Genomic DNA, 20,837 nt, shown 5'->3' on the forward strand with positions numbered 1-20,837 from the left:
CTTCTGTCCAAAGGTGATTTGCCAGAAAACAGCAACTTGGCTGTGTGTACATGGACAAAATAGACCCAAACCATCTGTTTATATTTTATAAAGGAAAAAGCTTATTTAGGTAAATTAGTGAAGTGAACTCTAATATACAAAATTCATTGACATCTCTGCTCTTCAGCACCTGGTTCAGCTCACTTATTTTCGGGTTTTTGTCTTCATATTCAGAAGCTATTTTCCAAGTTTTCTACCTGTAGAAGACCTGGATCCTCTTAGTTAAAAAGGATGTACAAAATCATCCTCAGGTTAGTCTGCAATTCTCTCCCCCACTTCATTTTCACAGCAGCTTGGACACCTTTAAATCATTGTCACAGAGAAGAGGAGTTAGAGCACATTTGGATAGCACCGCCAGCCCATGTGTAAACATGTGCCAGGGTGGGCGGTTGTTTTGCTTTAGACTTAGCTGCTCATTTTTGTTTAGACAGAAAAAGGCAACAAGATGAGTGGAAAGAACCCTCGACTGGAAACTAGGAGCGCTGGAATTTAGTTTCTGTTTGGTTGTGTGGACGTCCCATCACACACTTTATCTTTCTGAGCCTTGGTTTTATTATCTATAAAATGAAGGAACCACACATTAACAATCTATATAGCATCCCTTCCAACTTAAAAAAATACCAATTCTAGGGGACTTCCCTGGCAGTTCAGTGGTTAAGACTCCGTGCTTCCACTGCAGGGGGCACGAGTTCATTCCCTGGTCAGGGAAGTAAGATCCCGCATGCCTCACTGCGTGGCCACCCCCCGCAAAAAAAACCCACACCAAACCAATTCTAGTCAAAATGCCCCATTCTTCACAAATGGGCAGTTGGTAGCATTAGGAGCCAAGTGTATTTTTATACTCATAACTCCTTTAGCCCTTAACCCTTAAATTGCTAAATTCAAAATTGTAACTCATTTATCTAATACATGGGTTGGGAGTCAGGATTAGAAGTCAGAAACAGCACACTCTAGGTCTGATTTTGACTATTAACAAGAATTGTGGCCTGGACAAGTGTCTGTACCAGTTTGAGCTTTTTCTTTCTCATCCTTTAAAAGAAGAAGCTAGCTTAAAATGATCACCAAGTTTCCACTTAAAATTCCTTCATTCTATGATTGGTTATATAGATCGTTAGAGCACATTAGTTCAATGGTTAATGCAATGATTAGTGGTAGTGGTGTGTATGGGCGAGATATTTGTATAGAGATGGGGTATGGAGTAGAGGTTAGGAACTTGGATTTAAAGTTTGATAGACCTGAGCTCAAATCCAGTCTATGTCCTTCACTATCCTTCATCATTAGAGAGCTCAGTACTTTGTCTAGAGTCACACTGTCTCAATTTCCTCATCTATAAAATGCTGGAATCAGAGTCAGGGAGGTCCATTTGGAGACTGCTGAAGGAACCCAGAGATAGCGTGCACTAGGTCTTTGATAAAGGGGCTGGAAGGGAATGAACAGATTTGAGATTGAGAGATATGAGCCTCAGAATCGACAAGATTAGATGAGAACAGTGAGGGAAAGGAGGAGGAGTGTCAAGGATAACACCCATGTTTCCAGCGTGGGCATCTAAGTGATGCCATCCACTGAATAAATGTTAGTTTCCCATCTTCACCTCTTCACTGTATTAGTCTAGGCTCTTAAACTGCCAGTGACTCTACATTCTGTGGCATGTTGGCCAGAGAGATGATCTTGCTTGTGATTCAGTTGGTTTGTTCAATTCGTAAAATGAGTTTTAAACGGTGTTTGTGAGTTTCTGGAGCCGCATGCTTAAGACTGACAAATCCTTAATGATAACTATCACTTTGCTAAACCAGGTCCAATCTGGGCCAGACTCCACATTTTCCATCACCTCCACCTCTGGGGTTCGTAGTTGGGGCACCTCAACATAATAATCCATGGTGGAGGTCTTCTAGCCCTTCCACCATGGGACCAGGAACACAAGTCCCAGCTGTACAGTTTTATGGGCAAGTTCTTCCTCACTCTAGATGTTTCCTTCTATGTGGTGGGAGCTTATTTATTAAACCTCCTTGCTCTGGAACCCAGGGGGTGATTTTTCTAACTGAAAAATTAGGGAAGAGCCAACTCGATTTGTTTGCTTCATCTCTCCCCTTCCTTCCTCCTGGGACCAAACTTCTGGCGGGGAGCAGAGGTTCTCCTCTGCTTCTCCACACTGATGTCTTACGTTGGCTCTTTCCTTCCTGCTCTCATGTGGGCAGGCCTACCCCAGTCCAGGGCTGCCATGATTGGGAAGGTAGGTTGGCCACACTAAGCTGCTGCCTCTAACCATCTTGATTTCTAAGAATGGGGGCAACTGGGCCTCATGTATGTCTCCTTTACTTATTTCTCATTTTGTTCAGAACCTGAATAGCTAAGTAGTACTATTTATTAGCACCTCAGAGATGACAGCATGGGAAGGATGACAGTGAACCAGGGTTGAACACTTTTAAATGCATTGATCTTGGGGCAGGATGACACTGGTCAATTACAAAGGCCAAACACTTGCTCCTCTCCTTGAAAATCTGGAAAGTTTCTCCTACCAAGGTATAGTCACAGATAATGATAAATGTATGAAGAGTTCGTTATTTCCAGTATTCTCAAATGACACAGTGGTGCAGGTCTGTTCCACAGCTTATTGGAATGAACATTTCAAAGTGCATTTGTAATGAATTCTGCATAGGTGAGGCTAAGAAAATTTATTACAAATCGTATTGTGGCATGCCTAGTAGAGTTAAAATAATAGATGTCCTTGCTCAAAATATGGTTATAATTAAAATGTGGCTTAATAAAAATGCTGCACAGAGGTCCATTGTTATTCTTTATGTGACTTTGCAATAGCTTACAATTGTCAGAGGACCCTTCTAGTTCTTATTACTTTAAAATTCTGGGTTCTGAAAATATTAAGGGCTTTCTTCTTATATCACCAATAATAAGACTCTTTCAATTAGAATGAATAGGATAACAATGACAGTGGCCTAGCAAACAGAATATCATTCATTTAATCTTCCTAATATTTGGAATAATAGTATAAAGGAAAAAATTCTTAATAAAAGATTCAATATATAGACATTTACCATGTGTCAGCACTCTACTAGGCTTTATTTATTCTTTTCATCCAAACGGTAGCCCTAGGAAGCAAGGATTATTAACCCCATATTATGAATGAGAAGACAGATTTGCAGAGGGTTAGTAAATTGTGCAAATTCACATAGCCAACATTTGACGGAGTCTATATTGGAACCCATGTTCTGAAGCCCATGCTCTGAATCTCCCTGTGTTTCCATTTGAGTGAGTTCCTTTAGAGAGAAATTAATTCCTAATAAGGAAAAACAACATTTAGGGGAGTATGCTGGTAGCTTAAAAGGCAAATGTTACGTATTTCTGCTATTAAAAGGTACCCAAAATGGCACAACATGCACTGGCATAGTGGATATGAATCCACATTAGAAATCAGGAGATGTGGGCTCAATTTCTGCCTGTGCAACTTAGGTTGTCACCTCTTGAAGGCGACATGTTAACTTCTTGGAGTCCCTCACCTTTGAATGTAGGTGATAAGGCCTGTTTACCTGTCTCACAGGTTTGATGTAAAGATCAAATGAAATCTCATATATCAGAGCACATTTAACACCTGAAGTGATTACATTTATTATTTTTATTACTATTACTCACATGGTATCTTGGAAGGAAAGAGGGCTTTGGAATTAGACCTGGGCAGAGTTTCAACTCTACCACTCACAGGTTCTTTGATTTTGTGGCAGAGAATGCTTACATTCTCTGAGCTTTGTTTTTGTCCTCTGCACGGAGATGATTTGATTATCTCCTGGGTTAGTGTGTGATGGTGGACCGATGGGGTGGAGGCAGAGAACACAGGCAATAAGAAAGGCATTACATCCAGAGAATTTAAAAACAATAATAAAACTAACTAAAAGTTGTCTTTTTAAAAAAAATCACCATGTACCAGCAATACTAAACCAAACATACCAAACAATGTAAGTGATAAAGTAAATACTCCTCCTACTGGGGCAGGCCGGGCCCCATATGCCTCTTTCCTTGGTTGGCCACTGTTGGTGTGATGATTACGGTGAATCATACAAAATTTCTAATAGAGTCTTGGTACTCTGGAGATACTCAGAAAATGATGGTTCTTGTACACATTGCAAAGTTATAGTAGCAAATCGCAGTACTCTGGATTCTTATTGAATAGTTCCTCTGATGATCCCATAATAGATTCATAAACATTAGCATGTGTCTTTATTGATATCATCAATAAAGATGTAAGAGTAAACTAAAGGTTGGCATGGAGAATGGAGAGGTATAGTCATGAATAGTTAAGAGAACGTAGCCAGTTTGGTTCCATACTGAGCCGTTATTTTCCTCAAGGTGATTTTAGGTGATTTTGGAATCAAAGTATTGAAGAGTCCAGTTAAAATACAGTTATATTATCTGGAGACGACGGATGTTTCCAGTCCCAACTATGGAATCTATGGTAGGTAACCTCTGCTTCCTCTAAATAAATGGCTATCAAATGTAAGGGCAAGCTTTAGAAATGCCAGAGTCCCATGTCCCCCAGCATATATGTTGGATTGGTTAGCTCTGGACACCAGGGTGGAGGCAGAGCTGAGTTGAAAGGGAGATGAGAAGAGGATAAAAAAGTAATAAAGCGTGACAATGTGAACCTAGTTGGAGAGACAGCTGTGGGAAAGCTGAAGGCAGGAATATTAGCTGGTCAGTGGGGTTTGGGGGCAGGCTTGAGAGCTGGGGGCAGCTTTTGAGAAGAATTTCTCCAGGAATAGGAAAAGTGTCCAGTATAAGAAGAGTCCAAATAAAATTAAGTCCTCACTAACTGAGCACTTACTATGCACTAGACATTATTCTTGGGATACTGGGCACTAGAATGAGACAAATCCAGAAGTAGCTACTTTTAATGCACTGTGAGAACTGAAATTGAGGGATTACACCTAGAACCTGTAAATAAAAGGACACTTGTCCCTAGGGCTGGAATCTGGAAGAAATTAGCAACTATCCTGTAAGATACAAGAAAACAGAAGTCCTGCCTATTGTACAAAATTTGACTAAGCTTATTTAGTTGAAGAGATTTCGGGTCAATAATTTAGCTTCTGTAAGCTCCAGGACATCCTACCACTTAGAAAATAGATTTTTCATGTCAAATAGCTGTGCACAGTGCTGTAGACAAACTGTGGAGAAGGATTACCCAAGAGAAATAAAAAGGAGAGACTGTAGAATCCAGCTTGTGAGCTAAACAGGAAGAACTGTTCTGTCTCTCTTGTTTACTGCTCTATAGCTTCTCAATGCCCCGGGACAAATATCTGTTGGCAAATGAGTAAATGAATCAATGAGATGTTAGCAGGAGAAAATTACCAGCACTGGGATCTTTTTTTTTTTTTTTAGTGGTATTGTGGATCTGTTCCATTATGGTAATCTATTCAGCCATTAATTATCTTAGCCATCCTGATCCCCTGACCTAATTCCAAACCCTGTGTCTTGAAAAGGAAGAGGAATCAGCTTAGATAATAGGGCATTTTCATAGTAGGCAGGCTTATATGAAGTGACAAACTGGAAATTTCTCAGTTTGCATGAGCTTTGCTAGCCAGACCTTGTTCTATAATTTAATCTTGGAGACTTCATCTACTTAATACAACTACATTTAAGTAGGGTGAATTGTTTGAATAGGACAACAGGTGCAATGGCTAGTTGTTTTAATATAATAGAAACAAAGCTTATGAAGTGTTGATAAAAAGGTGATTCCAAAGGACATTGATTTAGAACATGCTTCCTGATTTGTGGCATATATCAATCTGCAAAGTTTGGAGAAATGTTACAAGAGCAGAGTTTATCTGTTAGTTTTTCACCTATTCATTCAGTAAACATTTACTGAGCAATTTTTACAAGGTCAGATATGTGCTAGATGCTGCTGGTTAGGACAGATTGGCTGACTAAGCTCATTATAGTTTTCTATGTAATTTGTTATGACATGTCGTTTTAGAATCTTGAGTCTCTGTCCATATTCTTCTGTGGTTCACTCATCGCTAGGAAAAGCTCACATTTTTATAAAAGGCTTTTCTTGAAAATTATCAGTATTTTCTTCTGTTCTAAGTTACACTTTGGGGACAGTCAAGAAGGAGCAATGTCAGAATAATTGTGCTTATAATAATAGGACCCAGGCGGCTGGCTTTGATCTTGGGAACCATCTGCAACACAGACCGCCTTGATGTTTCACACAATGGAAGCATGAATATTTTCTATGTACTCCATGATTGGATTTTCAGAAATCTAATGAAGATTAAGGTCGATTAAGAGAAAATAAAATCTTAACTCCGAAAGTCAGAGAAGAGGTGGTAGATGATGGCATGGCTGTGTATACATAAAAAAAGCTAACTAACCTAATTATAAACTTACATAAACACCGAGAGAAATTGCCTTTCATGTGAAAAAAAGGTCCTAAAGCATTTTATAACACTGGGATCATTAACGTGTCTTTGAAACACACCCAGAACTGGAAAAGAATAGTAATACTGGCATTTCAAAACTCTATTACTTAAAAAATCGCACTTCAGGATAAAAGCACTTCGGATCTCATCAAATGCATCCCCTTGTTCTTGGAAATGAGTGCCATAAATGCTACAGCAGAATCCTATCGTTAGATTCTTCTAGGTCGGGTGTGAAGGGGATTTCGCTTTCCGTTTCAGAAGGCTGCCAGGCTGGAGCAAGGCCACAGGAAATAGTGCAGTCCAGCATTGACCGGGTCACTTAAGGCAAGTTTCCTCAGCTCTTTGTGCCTCAGTTTCCAAATTTTTAAAGTCAGACTAAAGATGATCTCATGAGTTTACTGTGAGGATTAAATGACAAATGTAAATCCCTTAATCAGTGCTGCACATAGTAGGTACTAAGAATTGAAAACTTCTCTTTCTCTTTCTCCTGAGGGCACGGGCTTTAGAATCAAACAGGCTGGAGTCTGCATCCCTTTTCTTACTCTTGCTTTCTGTGTCACTTTGGAAAAGCAATTATACCTCCTAGGGCTCTAGTGTTTCAAACTTTAAAGTGGAGTCAATTATATCTACCTTGCTGGGGACTTTATACAGTATCACTGGCACACAGTGTAACTGCATGGAAGGCTTAAGATAACGGAAAGTAACTTACCACCATCCAAAGCATATTTTCAAATATGGGTTAAGATGTATGTGCATGTGTGTCTGTGCGCCTTTGTGCATGTGTGCATGTATGTTATATGTGCATGCGTGTGTATGTGTGTGGAGTATGTATTTGTGTGTGTATTTGTGTTAAACACACAGGAAGGAAGAACTGTCAGGACATCCTTTTATCCCCGTCACTAGCCACAATTATGTGATGTGGAACTTGAATTTGAATGATGCGGACAGTCACTCCTCACTCAACAGGGTAAATGAATTCTCTTTATTCCTTTGCTGGGTGACACACATCATATGGATCCACCCCCGCCCCCCATCCTTTTGAACTACATCTAAGGATACTTTCATCTGAGAAGTTCAAAGTTTGCCCACTTACCTATGTATCTTAGTGAAATCTTCCTTTCTAATGCCCATACTTTGGGACAAATAGATAACCAATATTAACTTATCAGGTATCCCTTGTAGCCACCGGGGACACGTGGTATCTGACCACAGTGGCTTAAATTTGTTCCCAAGGCCAATTAGTTCAATAGCAGAGGATAAAATATGGTCTTGAATTATTCTCTTCTGACAAACAATACATTAAGGTGGAAATTCCAGTTAAGGCAGTTATGAATTGTTGTTTTTTCCAAAGTGATATGACCTTGGTCTCCACAAAGACTAGAAGACTGATTGCCTAAAGTGCTAGTGGTGTCTGATCATGTTTTCCTAATTCTGTAGTCTAAGTAAAAGACAGAGTGTATTGTTAAATGCATTATGGGTTATATTTAGAGTTGGTACAGTTGATTTATCAAATTCAAAGGCCAAGTCCTGCCCTTGGATATGTCCAATGTACAAATGTGCATCCCTGACTAGAGGAGCATCTGCTTGAAATGCCATGTTCTTTTGATATAGGCTCTTTAGAGCTCGCTGGAGGTGGAGGTGGGCCCTGGGCACATGGCACCTGCTGGCCTCTGCCATACTCACAGTTCACAGTGACCTTGACTTGTTTGACATCCGCCGAGGAGACCTCGTTGGCAGCTTTGCACTCATATTTGCCTGACTGCTCCCTGGTGATGCCGAGGATCTCCAGATATTCTTCTTCTCCTTCAAATTCTCTTCCTGTAAAACAGAGGTTTGCATGATTTTTTTTAAGTTTAAAATATGCAGGAGATCACCTCTTTTTTTCTTTTTAGAAGCAATAAATCCACATGGCTTTTCAATAATTTGACAATGTTCTTTGTCTGAGGTCAGGTTCTATAGAAGCAGACTCCAAGACAAAAAGTCATTTGAAAATGATTAAGGAAGGAAATGTTCTCAGGAAAAACTGGTAGGGGAGTGGGAAAATGGGATCTGGCAGAGAAAGGAGCCAAGCTGGGGTGCAACACCAGGTCTCATCCCGCAGATGGCAACTCAGCTCAATCCCTCGGGGAGCTCTGGGCACAGCACAGGTCCCACTTCGAAGTTGTGCTGACCAAGAATCAAGAAGCTGGAGTGTTGGGCTTCCTTGGTGGCGCAGTGGTTGAGAATCTGCCTGCCGATGCAGGGGACACGGGTTCGAGCCCTGGTCTGGGAAGATCCCACATGCCGCGGAGCAACTAGGCCCGTGAGCCACAATTACTGAGCCTGCGCGTCTGGAGCCTGTGCTCCGCAACAAGAGAGGCCGCAATAGTGAGAGGCCCGCGCACCGTGATGAAGAGTGGCCCCCACTTGCCGCAACTGGAGAAAGCCCTCGCACAGAAACGAAGACCTAACACAGCCATAAATAAATAAATAAATTAATTAAATTAAAAAAAAAAAAAGAAGCTGGAGTGTTTATACATCACGCTCATCAGTCACTGGCTAAAGGTTTAGAGCAAAGTGGGAGTCGCGGCGAGGGGCATGCAAGTTGTAAAGGGCTCAGAAGGGCAGCCATTGAAGTGCTGAATCATCGATTAGACCATGCTTCAAAGCACTCTTTCAACCAAAGTTGTTATTAGGACACGTGGCTTCCCTTCGAGAAACTGTCACTCTTCTCCCCCAGATTATGTGGAATTCTGTTCACGAAGGTCATGTCCCTGTCTTATAGTCATGGTTTCCTTGTTCAGTGTCAAACTACATCATCAATGAGACTTTCAGGCCTTGGACCGGATCCAAGAGACTGTGTTGCTGATGGCGCATTTTGTCACGTGGGAGTGGAGGGCTAGGGAGCTAAATATGATTGGCTTAACCACTTGGGATTAGGCGTCTGGAGGCCCTTTTTAGAAAGTTGCACAAAAATGTCTCCATTTTCATAAAGAAATGTAAAGATAGGCAGGCTTGTTTAATTCCCCTGATTAAAAGACTTTATTTCTGGAGAGAGAGAGAGAGAGGGAGGGAGGAAATGGAGGCATGGAGGTGGAGAGTCGGGGGGAGAAAAAGGGGAAGGAGAAAGTGAAGAGGAAAGGGGACTGAACAGGGAAGAGCTTGGCCAGAAAGGCCTATAGACATCAGGTAAATTCAACTTCCCTCACCCTCAAGTTACAAACCCCACTGCTGTTGGGTTAGGACAGAGCAGCTGGAAGGGTGCTAAATAACACAGTCCTGCCACCATGAAGAAAACTTGCTCCTGGTCCTCCTACGCTAAATGGTAGCAATTAATAGCTCTGTTCGCATGCCACAAGCTGTTTTCCTTTTCTGGAAATTGCCTGATGGCCAAATCAACGTAACAGCCAGCCAGCACAGAGACAAGTTCACTGCCTAAATATGTCAGCTCAGCCTGTTACCTAGGCTCCCAACAGAACCTAGGGCCTCTTTGATAACATTCTGTAACGCAACTGTCAGGAATACTCCAAGCTTCAAGTCTTCTGTTAATTGTCACTAACACTAGTTTGAGGAAACTCTGAAATCCCAAAAACAAAAAGGCAATAGTTATAATTATTTGGTTTGGAGTCCTGCACATTATCTAGAACATGCTTCTACTGAAAAGTTTTTAGAATTTGTCTGTAAGTGTATAGCTGCATATTATTTATAATAGGCCATCTTATTTCCTGCCTGTGTTTTCACCTTTTTTCTTCTCCACACTCACGCGAGTAGTCAGACCTAACTACTCATGCCACAGAAGTAGAATGTGGTAGGAAAGAAAACAGAAATCTTAGAAAGGGTAATAGTCCGCTTTACTGGGTTAGCTGGAAAGAATTTGGACTTGGAGGAGAAAAAAAGATCTTTCCAGCATACTTGCAACTATCAACTGACAGTCATGCCAACTAAGTGATGTTAAGAATCTTCTAGTTAAATATAAATACCCTGAAGACAAATGGCAACATTGACAACTGCAGGCCAAAATAGGATAAAGCTCGTTAAAAATCTGGAGTGCAAAGGTTGGATTTACAGTAAGACAGCATTATTGATTTTGAGAATAATGGTGGATTATGATGAAAAAAGAGTAAAAGATGAGTTCAGAATGGTTTAGGATTTCTGCCCTGCCTTGCTCCTGCATCCATCAACTTTATTCCTAGGTAGGTACAGCGTGGTTAGTAGAAGAAAGGGAGAAGGAGTATAGCCTTCTTAGAGATGGCTAATAACACTGAATTCTTTTCACTTCCCATGAAATACCTAGAAATGCTGGGTGATGGACCCCTACCTTGCATTTTGAATTTCTGAGAGGTATAAACCAGTTCCAGGCATGGGAATGATGATTCTTAGCAACGTCCAAGGCCCTACCCATTTGGGAAGATGGCACCTGTGAGAGTAGACATTAAGATGAACTAGAGAAAATAAAGTAATATTTATTGGGTTTGGGACCTCGGATTCTTACATGAATACCAATGTAGGCATTCATCGTCTCATTTTTTCCTGATAAGCAGATAATAAAACAAATCTTCGTGGGATGAATTTTCAATCTCATGTCTCTAGGAAGAATTTCCCCCAATACTATGTGGGGATGAAGGGGGAGTTTTCCATTAAATGCCCCACTCATAAGGCAGAAAGTTCATTTTTGTTTCTCCCATGCTAGCTCTCCTGCACTCTGATGGCCACGTCTGTCTCCAGCATACAATGTGCACAGTTGGTTCACTAAAGCAGGGGAGTTTCAAGATGCAAAACAAATATAGGTAAAAGAAACTAGACGGTCTTCCCTCATCCAACAATCTTGACAAAAATTTAAAATATTAAACAATACCTCTGGGCCCTTGTCATTCTTCCTTTATCTCTTGGACCCTTCATTTGAAACTCTTATCCTGGCACAAGAAGTGCCAAGAAGCTAGACTATTTTTCTTGCACCCACAGGAGACTTTACTCACAACACATTATCTCTCCTGGTTCACCTGAGCATTTCTCACTAATCCACAGTGATCTGAGTGGAAAGGGACACTTTTGTGTTGCTAGAAAGTCAAAGAACCAGACTATAAATTCCTCGGGGGCTGTGTCTTGCAATATCCCTGTGCACAGCACAGGGTTTGGCACAGATTCATTACTCAACAAATGTTTGTTGAGTTAGCTGAACTGAATTAAGAAACACAAGCAAAAACTAGAGTCAGATTCAACACATCTTCTAGCTTAAGAGAACCAAGTATCGAAAGGTACTTTCTGTACCTTCTGTTCTTTCTGTAATAGAAGCTGGCGTATAAATCCACTCCCTTTTAATGATCCTAACAAAATACCCTTTTACTGGGGCAGGATGGGTGTGCTGAGTACTCTGCTGTGGAAATGCTGGGGGGGGCATCTCTGGCCATGTCCTGAGAATGTATCTGCTATGCAGATTTATTATTTCAGGAAAAGGTGTACAGACACCAGCAGAGCCCCAGGTGGAAATGCGCACAATGCCATTCCTTTCATCTGATCAACTGCAGTTTCTTGTTTCAAGGCATGGAATACACCACGTTAATCTTGAGTCGCAGAATTTTAAAATGCATTCAGGTCCTCTTGCTCCTCTCCCTTGGCCCCCATGTATCTGTCCACATCAGGGCACCTGTTCTCCATTCTTTCAGTTCCCTCTGACTAGCTGTTCTCAACCCAGTGGTCCTGTCACCATCTCCCTATACTCTCTCAAGAGAAGACTCTTAGGCCAGAATCTGACAACCTGTTGGTAAATTCTCTGGTGGCATAAAGCCGTATGGCTAACGTGGGCCCTTCTCTTGTTCCTATCTGTTATTTTCTGCCGTTGTCTAAATGTTTACCTGAAATGCAAATTTCAATATTTTGGTATTTTAAACATCTCAACCTGTTTCCACAAGCTTGCTCACATCGCCGAGTGTTATATTTATTCTGGGATCTAGTGTTTAGTTTAAATCTCCCTTTGCTTACTGTGCTTTTGTGTCTCCTGGCAATATTCAGCTACCAGGCTAAATAATTTCTCATCCTCTTCAGTGTATGCACGTTTCAAACTCTTCACCTAATTAACATACCACCTCTTAGCCACTGTTTCCTCAAGTTCTACATATTAGTTCTTTTAATATTTCTTCATAAGTCAGAAAGAAGGGCCTCGAGCTAGTGGCAAGAGGAAAGTGTTCTCTTCTGTGTTCCCTGATGTAGAGGCAAATCAGCCAGGAATAACGCCAATTAAAGTATGCCAGGTGCCACCTCCTGAGTACAGTGCCTTCAGAGGACCGTGTTTTGGTGAAACCTGTAGACTTCACATCCAAGATGTTGATTTATTTAGATTTCCAAGGTTAACTAGGCATCTGGAAGCAAGCAGCCATTTGAAATGAAATATCTTTCTTTCGCGTCTCTCTCTCTCTTTCTCCCATTCTCGCCTTCTTCCTCTCTCTCTCCCCATTGCCACCCCCTCCCCCCAACTACACGCATACATACAAACAGCTACTTATTTACATATAACCATTCACTCTAACTTTTAGGAAACAGCATGTCAATTCACTAACACCCAAATATTTGCTCACTAAACACAGCAGGCTTATTCTTGAAAATTCTCCAGGGTATGACATCCAATACCCTATTTGGAATTAAAAAAAAAAAGACTGCTACCTTAATAATCATTATGATATCTGTCTTTCTTTTCCTTTATCTGAGATACAGGAAATGAAATTTAGAAAACTTGTTAAATTTGAGTGTTTTATGACTTTAAAGTAGAATTCCAAGGGTTCTTATATATTAGGAAATGGATGAAGCATTTTTTTCTCCGCTATTCTGAGAAGAGTCTTATAACGTCTTTGTAGATCATCCTTTTACAGAAGGGAACATGGGTTTTAAACAGGGTTGACATTCCCTTTACTCACCTAAATTTGAATATTTTATAAGTGACTGTAAACACATTGGCTATAAATACAAACACATATACAGATGTATGAAAAGCAAAGAAGTGGCGCTTGTCTTGTAGGGTATATATGTATGTATATGTGTGTTTGTGTGAGCCTGTGGTCAGAAAGGCGGGTGAAGAGGGTGAGAAAAAGCCAGCTATGAACTTCTACCTCTAAAAATAAAAGAAAAAAGGATCGCAAATCAATGATGCCATTTGAAGTTTCCTATGCTAACTTCAAATACCGTAACAAGTTTCTGTTCTTACAGTACATTTCATGTTTTCGTTCTTTTTTTCTTTTTTTTATCCTAAGGACATACTCACCTGTTCCTGTTTTTGCTTTCCCTACTTTTTTTGCACATCACGTTCTGTACAGACATGTTAAAAAAAGGAAGAGAGAAAGAAACACAAGAAATCTAGAAAAATTACTTGTGATGTGGTTCTGTTTATATTTCCAGCCACGTCTCTCTCTAGATCCTTTGAAGTTTTTGTTTCTCGGTGTCACATCCCACCTGAGAGACCCTTTAGTGTTTGACAACTTTTCTGTCCAAAAGTGGAAACCGCTTCTCATCCCCACCTCTCATCACCCATCAAGGGAGGGGTGAAGAGTGGTAAATAATCCATGATTGAAAGAAGGAAGGGGTAGGCAGTGGACACAGTTGTCAGAGCAGCAATCACAGGAGAATAAGGAGACACAGGGGAGAGCAATGTATCGAAGAGAATGAGGGGGAGAAAACTGAGAGAAGTGACACAATGAGGATGATTATAAGGAAGAGTTAGAAGAATAGAAATGAAAGAATAGAGAATTCTCTAGAGACAGAGGCATTTGACTATTAAGATATTTAAGCCTACATGGAAGGGAGGGGGTTGGTTACTCTGCTGTAGAAATGTTCCCTATTTGAATAGTAAGACACAACAGGGTGTGGATTATGCACATTGGCCCCATGCCTTCTGTAGCTCCAAAGGGTGTAGTTAGTACCCAGAAATCAGAGGCAAGCACAATGCCAGGAAAGATTCACAACTGGCTTTGGCTCTATGAATGAACATGGGCCAAATGAAGAACGTCCTGGCATCCAGAGAGATCCAATTCATTACGGTTGGTGTTTTTGCTTTCACATACGAAAAGTCAGCTAGCTGACATAGTTTGAGCTCGGCATCCAACCGGAAGCTGCCATCCACACATCCTTTTCAGTCCTGGGCCATGGCATTTTGTTATTGTACTCATACTTAACCATTACCCCCTACTTGGTGTCAGTTTTGAGAAACTGTTCTGCCCTTGTAGATGCTAGGTTTGGAATCAAGATCCCCTATGTTTAGTTCTCTGAAGGGGAACTCTATCGATGACAGCTAACCTTCCGTTGTAGGGACCACATCTGGTTTTGCTCATCATTGTACCCCTAGTGCACAGCATGATGCTGGATGCTGGAGTGCTCAAGAAATTTTGCAGAGGAAGGGTGGAAGGAGCTACCACTTAATAAACACACACTAGGTACTTTGCTAAATGACTCAAGACATTATCTTATTTAATTCACAATACCATTAAGATGAGGAGTCCAGGTTTAGAGAGGACCTTTAAGGAACTTGCCTGAGTTTATAATGATATTAAGGAAGAGTAGAGGTTTAAACCAGGTCTGTTGACTTTTGGAGCCCATTTTCCCAACTAGGCATGACTATTTTTATCATTAGAGATTCCAGTTAGCTGAATTCTTAGCTCTCAGAATCTGCTCTATTTCTGCCTTCTGAATATAAATGTGAGGTTGAGAATGGGACACTTGGGGAATTTCCAAAACAGTGTAGCTCAGTTACAGATAAAGAAAGTAAAAAAGGTACCCTTCAGCTTTTTAAAGATTTGTCTACTTAACTTCCTCATCAAGAGAAATAAATAAAGCAATACATGAGAAAAAAGTTGATATTTAAAAGTTTAGACTCACTCACTTTTTTATAGAGGTCCCTCCAAAAGCCATATAAAATCACGGTTGCACATGTGTGCCAACAAACAGCAAAGGAGCTACAGGAACAGTGTAGAATGCACTTATATTAGGAAAGACTTACTGGGAGGAGTGAAATTTCAGGAAGTTGAAAAACACAAGTGGAGAGAATCAGAGCCAGCAAATTGTAAAAGGGTGTGGCAATCTGGTTATCCTGCCTGAAATAGAGTTCTCCATGCAGGAGAAATGAGCAGCGTGATATGACAGCAGGACATAGGCTAGGGTGTGAGGAGTGGTGTGAAGATTCTGTATTTGCTATGTTCAGTATCTCTGCATTCTAGTGAAGACACAGTGGAGCCTTCTGGCTCCCATAAGGTACTGAGTATAATGCAATTTATTTATTTATTTATTTTTAAAAATTTATTTATTTTTTATTTTTGGCTGCACTGGGTCTCTGTTGCTGCACCCGGGCTTTTCTCTAGTTGAGGCGAGCGGGGGCTACTCTTTGCTGCGGTGCACTGGCTTCTCATTGCGGTGGCCTCCCTTGTTGCGGAGCACCAGCTCCAGAGCACAGGCTCAGAAGTTGTGGCGCAGACTTAGTTGCTCCGCGGCATGTGGGATCTTCCCGGACCAGGGCTTGAACCCGTGTCCCCTGCATTGGCAGGCGGATTCTTAACCACTGCGCCACAAGGGAAGCCCTAAAATGACATAAAAAAAAATAATTTGGGACTTCCCTGGCGGCACAGTGGTTAAGAATCCGACTGCTAATGTGGGGGACCTGGGTTCGATCCCTGGTCCAGGAAGATCCCACAGGCCGCGGAGCAACTAAGCCCGTGCACCACAACTACTGAGCCTGTGCTGTAGAACCCACGTGCCGCAACTACTGAGCCTGCATGCTGCAACTACTGAAGCCCACGCGCCTAGAGCCTGTGCTCTGCAACAAGAGAAGCCACTGCAATGAGAAGCCCGCACACCATAATGAAGAGTAGACCCCGCTCACCGCAACTAGAGAAAGCCTGCACACAGCAACGAAGACCCAATGCAACCAAAAATAAATAAATGAAATAAATAAATAAATAAAATTTAAAAAAAATTGTTTTAAGCTTTCTTCCTTCCATCTTTCCTTACTTCCTTTCTTGAGAAAACAGGGTGTGTAAGCATGGAATTCCATGGAAGTTTTATTTGTTTAAAGTCCTTTGTATATCAACACCACTTACTCTTGGTGCCAGTTTCTTGGCACTGAGTCCCAACATGTATTGTAATAAGCTGCCCTGTGAACTGCTGTGAAAGCGGAGATGGTTCTTCAAGGTTGTCAAATAGTCATCATCAACCCTGACTAATTGGCAGTGGCTACCTGGAGCATGACGTTGAGAAGGATGCTGAGGCAGAGCCCAGACTCAGTGGGAAAGAGTGGCAATGTCTATGAGAGCAGGAGAAGGGAATGTGTGCACATCCTTGGACCCTCACCTGCCCTGGGGTCTCTTGTAGTCCACCTGAGTTTTTTGGGGTATAAAGAAATGTATCCTAAATACAGCATGTAGGTTGAAAGCTAGTGACTTCCTGGGTTTGAATGCAGTTTGCACCATTTGGAAAATCAGGATAGAGTGCTTATTTTGGAGTGAAGATAATGAGTTTCATTCTTGACATGGTTGGTATCAGGTTGAAATATCCCGGGGAGTGCATTTCATAGGCACTCAAAAATATGGAGCTGCCAAAAGACTATGGCTAAATGTAGATTAAACGTGGAATATATACATTGGTAGTAATTCAAGCCACCATAGTAGGGACTACAGAACATTTGTATGATGTAGCATCATGTCATAAAGCAAGGAATCACTGTCTTCTTTTTTATTATTCTGGGATGAGGGGAAGAAGAGGCAAAGAGGTAAAACTGGACAAAAAACCCCCAAAATACCTAGTAGACTCCTTTGGAATAAAATAGACATAAAAATTCCTGCAGGTGTTGATTGTTTTCTCGACTATTTCCCAAGAAGGGGGCGGGGCAGAGATTAGAGTTGCTGGTCAGAGGCAGCAGCAAACAAGATCTTCCACCATTGTCATCAGAACTGTAGGGGTCTTCCACGACCTATCATTAGCGGTTCTGCCATGGCTGAGGATTAAATATCAAGAGAGATGAGAGCAGCAGTTGCTGTTTTCAAGAGTCACATAAATCAATTGGCATTTTGTAAGTGAATGTGTTAAACTCAGCAGGGCAACTGCACTGTGCAAGGATTGCTGGGCATAATTTTGTGGCTGCCGAGAAGCCTTTGAAAGGTAATTAAAACAAAGCAGGTGATGACCCCATCTGGCCCTCCGTCCTTTCATCCCAGGCCTGATGTTGCAGTGACCTTAGTGGGGCTCACCCCCAAATCTCAGCCTCACTTCTTCAGCTAGGCTCACTGCTGAAAGAACCTTTCTATCCAGTTTAGAGAACTGTTCTTGCTTAGACTCAGTAAACAAGTAACGGAGAGAAAAGTGGGGGGTAGGGATCGGGGTAGGCCAGAAAAGAAAATGGTTTAACAGACTCACAGACACAGAAAACAGACTTGCAGTTGCCAAGGGGGAGGGAGGGGAGGGGAGCAATAGACTGGGAGTTTGGCATTAGCAGATGCAAACTATTATACGTAGAATGGATAAACAACAAGGTCCTACTGTAGACCACAGGGAACTATATTCAATATCCTGTGATAAACCATAATGGAAAAGAATGTAAAAATGATAGTATATATATATATAACTGAAACACTTTGCTGAAGAGCAGAAATTAACATAACATTGTAAATCAACTATATTTCAATTAAGAAAATAATTAAAAAATAAAAAAAAAAAACCCAGTGAATAAGATGAAAATGGAAAAAAAAAGAAAAAAGAGATAAAATAGTTTAAGCAGGTAAGGAGTCTGGCAATTTGCTTCTTGCTTTTCCACCACAGTGTATGAATTAGGAATTACCCCATCAACATTCACTCTGGGGACCAGCACCCGTCAATCCTGGCTGGGGTTTTTCAGCCTCTCTGTGAAGCAGATGGATTGCAGTGGGAGTGAGGGTCCTGGCTGCAGCGTTGCGGGTACACTGGAGAGGTGGAGTGGGAGAGACCGGGAGGCAGCTTGCGCCCGCTCTGGAAAGCATTCGCCCTCCCAGGCTGAGCCCAGGCGCTCCTGGAAGGCTATGTTACGAGGCCAGTGGGCCAACGCTTAATAAGAAAACAGCAGCAATTTGTCTCCACTGCTATTTATGTTTCAAGTGCATGACAGGCTGTCAATGCAAGTGAGAGTCGCTAAATTTACTGCATTTCAGATTACTGCCACAGTCTCTGACTTGACAAGTCACTTCATGTAAAAAGCACTGCGTAAGGATGTTTCCTCCACTTTTTTAAAAATAAAAACAAGGGGAGAGAAAAAGGCCACCACAGTGGTTTAAATGATTGAAATGAAGAAAGCCCACAAGACTGCCTTAGCCTGATGGGTGGGCGCTACTTTCACATACTGAACTCTAATTAAAGTGGCAAGTGAGGGAAAGGGATGACCCCGAAATTCTTGGTTTGACTGATTTGTGGACTGGGTGATATTTTTATGTGGTGGGGAGGTGGGTCATAAAATGAGTTTTCATATGTTGAATTTGAATGCTTAAAGGACATGCAAGTGGAGATTTCTTCTAAACAACTGGATATAGATGAAGAATAAAACTACTTATTTTTTTACACTTCATTTCTTTACCTGTTCATTTATTTTCTGAGGTCTTTATAAACAGAAGAAGATAACTATAGACAAAAAGAAGGAATTAACCATCAAGGGAGTAAAGGGGATAGAGACGGGGCAACTCTGAATGCTGAATAAGAATAACAATTCAAAATATTCATTTTTGGTATAATAAGACCTAAATACTTAAAAATACATATGCAAGTGGATTATGATCTGAAGAGTAGAGCATGGCTTCCAAGTACATTTATATACAGTCATTTGACAAATACCTATTGCTACCATGTGCCAGCCAGTAATTTAAACAGGAAGTACAAGAAACAGAGGAAGTAGATGAAAGATATTATTCCTAACTCTTATGGAACTCACATTCTTATCAGGGATAGATACAATTAAACAGCTCTGGAAAGCGTTGACTTTATTTCACATGAGTGGAAAATGGATTAAAGGCTTCAGGAATTATATTCATATATACTTGGACTAGTTCTAGTAATACTATTAATCATATTTTCTCAATGATTTAAAATGCTACTCCTAATTACAACTTGTTTGTTTCTTGATTCTGTTCTGTTTTTGGATTCCTTTTGACTACTCTTAGGCCAATCTCTTACTATGCTAATTACCATAGCTTTTAATACATTTTAATGAAAGAGATGAATAGTCATTTATCAGAATTTTCCTGATTGGTTTCACCTATTTTTTTCACATGAACTTTAGAATCATCTTTAAATCAAACAAAAACTAAATATTTGGTCTTTTATTGGGTTTATATTAGATTTATAGGTTAAATCTATATCTTTACAATCTTGATTCTTTCTATGCAAGAATAAGATACCACATTTAAGTCTTCTTTACCCATCAATTTCTTCCTAAGTCCTGAGAATTTTGCATTAGGCTTATTCTCATATATTTTATATTTTCTTATTTCTAGCGAATAGGGTTCTTTTGTCATTATCTAACTGGTATTAGTCACATTTAGAAAAAACATAGTTTTGTACGTCAATACTGTAATTAACTACCTATTGAATTATCTTTTTCTCTTATTGTTGCTAGAATCGTGTTGGAAACAACAGACTGTTCCAATTTTGAAAAAAAATATTATTCACCAAAACAAATTCAGATAAGTCAAGTGATTCAAAATTAAAAGTTAAACTATAAGAGTATTAAAAGAGAAGACTAGAGTTTGATAATATTGAAGAAGGGAACACCTTTCTAAGCAAGTCATAAAACACAGAAGCCATGAAGAAAAAAAGATTTATTAGTTTGATTACCTATAAAAAGTAAACAATTTTCCACAGTACAAAACCTTCATCAACAAAGTTAATACATAAATAATAAGATGAAAAATGTATTTAAAATATATATCACATAAAAGAGCCAAACTCCTTAAAAAGTTGAATTTTCAAAGTCAGTAGGCTGAACTGACTATTTTGGGAGACAGTTTGACAATATCTACTAAAGCTGAGGATGTGCATATGATCCAGCAATTCCACTACTATGTGCAGAGATGTTCATAGCAGCACTGGAAGCACCCACACTGTGTAGAGGGTAAATAGATTGTGGCATATTCATATAGCAGAATACCAGACAGCAAAGAAAATGTGACAGTTCTACGTGGCAACATGGGCAATCTCCCAAACATAGTATGGTGTGAAATAAATAAAACAATCAATACAGTATAAATCCTCTCCTATGAAAGTTACAGACAAGCAAAACTAACCTATTTTTTTCCCATGAATGCTGTACAATTGTAAAATTACAAAGCAAAGCAAGGAAAAGATTATCACAAAATATTTCACATTATTATATCTAGTATTTATTATGTGCTTACTGTGTGCCAT

General features: G+C 40.4%; 1 protein-coding gene across 2 annotated transcripts in view; it reads right to left on the reverse strand.

Moving 5' to 3' along the window:
- LSAMP (limbic system associated membrane protein) overlaps positions 1-20,837 on the reverse strand; it is a 631,988-nt gene that overhangs the window by 35,852 nt on the left and 575,299 nt on the right. For both annotated transcript variants that reach the window (XM_061193121.1, XM_061193122.1), the window contains exon 4: positions 8,148-8,282. In XM_061193121.1, the coding sequence (XP_061049104.1) occupies positions 8,148-8,282 (135 nt within the window). The remainder of the gene's footprint in view (positions 1-8,147; positions 8,283-20,837) is intronic.

Source organism: Eubalaena glacialis, chromosome 6 (assembly GCF_028564815.1).
Source record: "Eubalaena glacialis isolate mEubGla1 chromosome 6, mEubGla1.1.hap2.+ XY, whole genome shotgun sequence".
Classification (NCBI taxonomy): Eukaryota; Metazoa; Chordata; class Mammalia; order Artiodactyla; family Balaenidae; genus Eubalaena; species Eubalaena glacialis.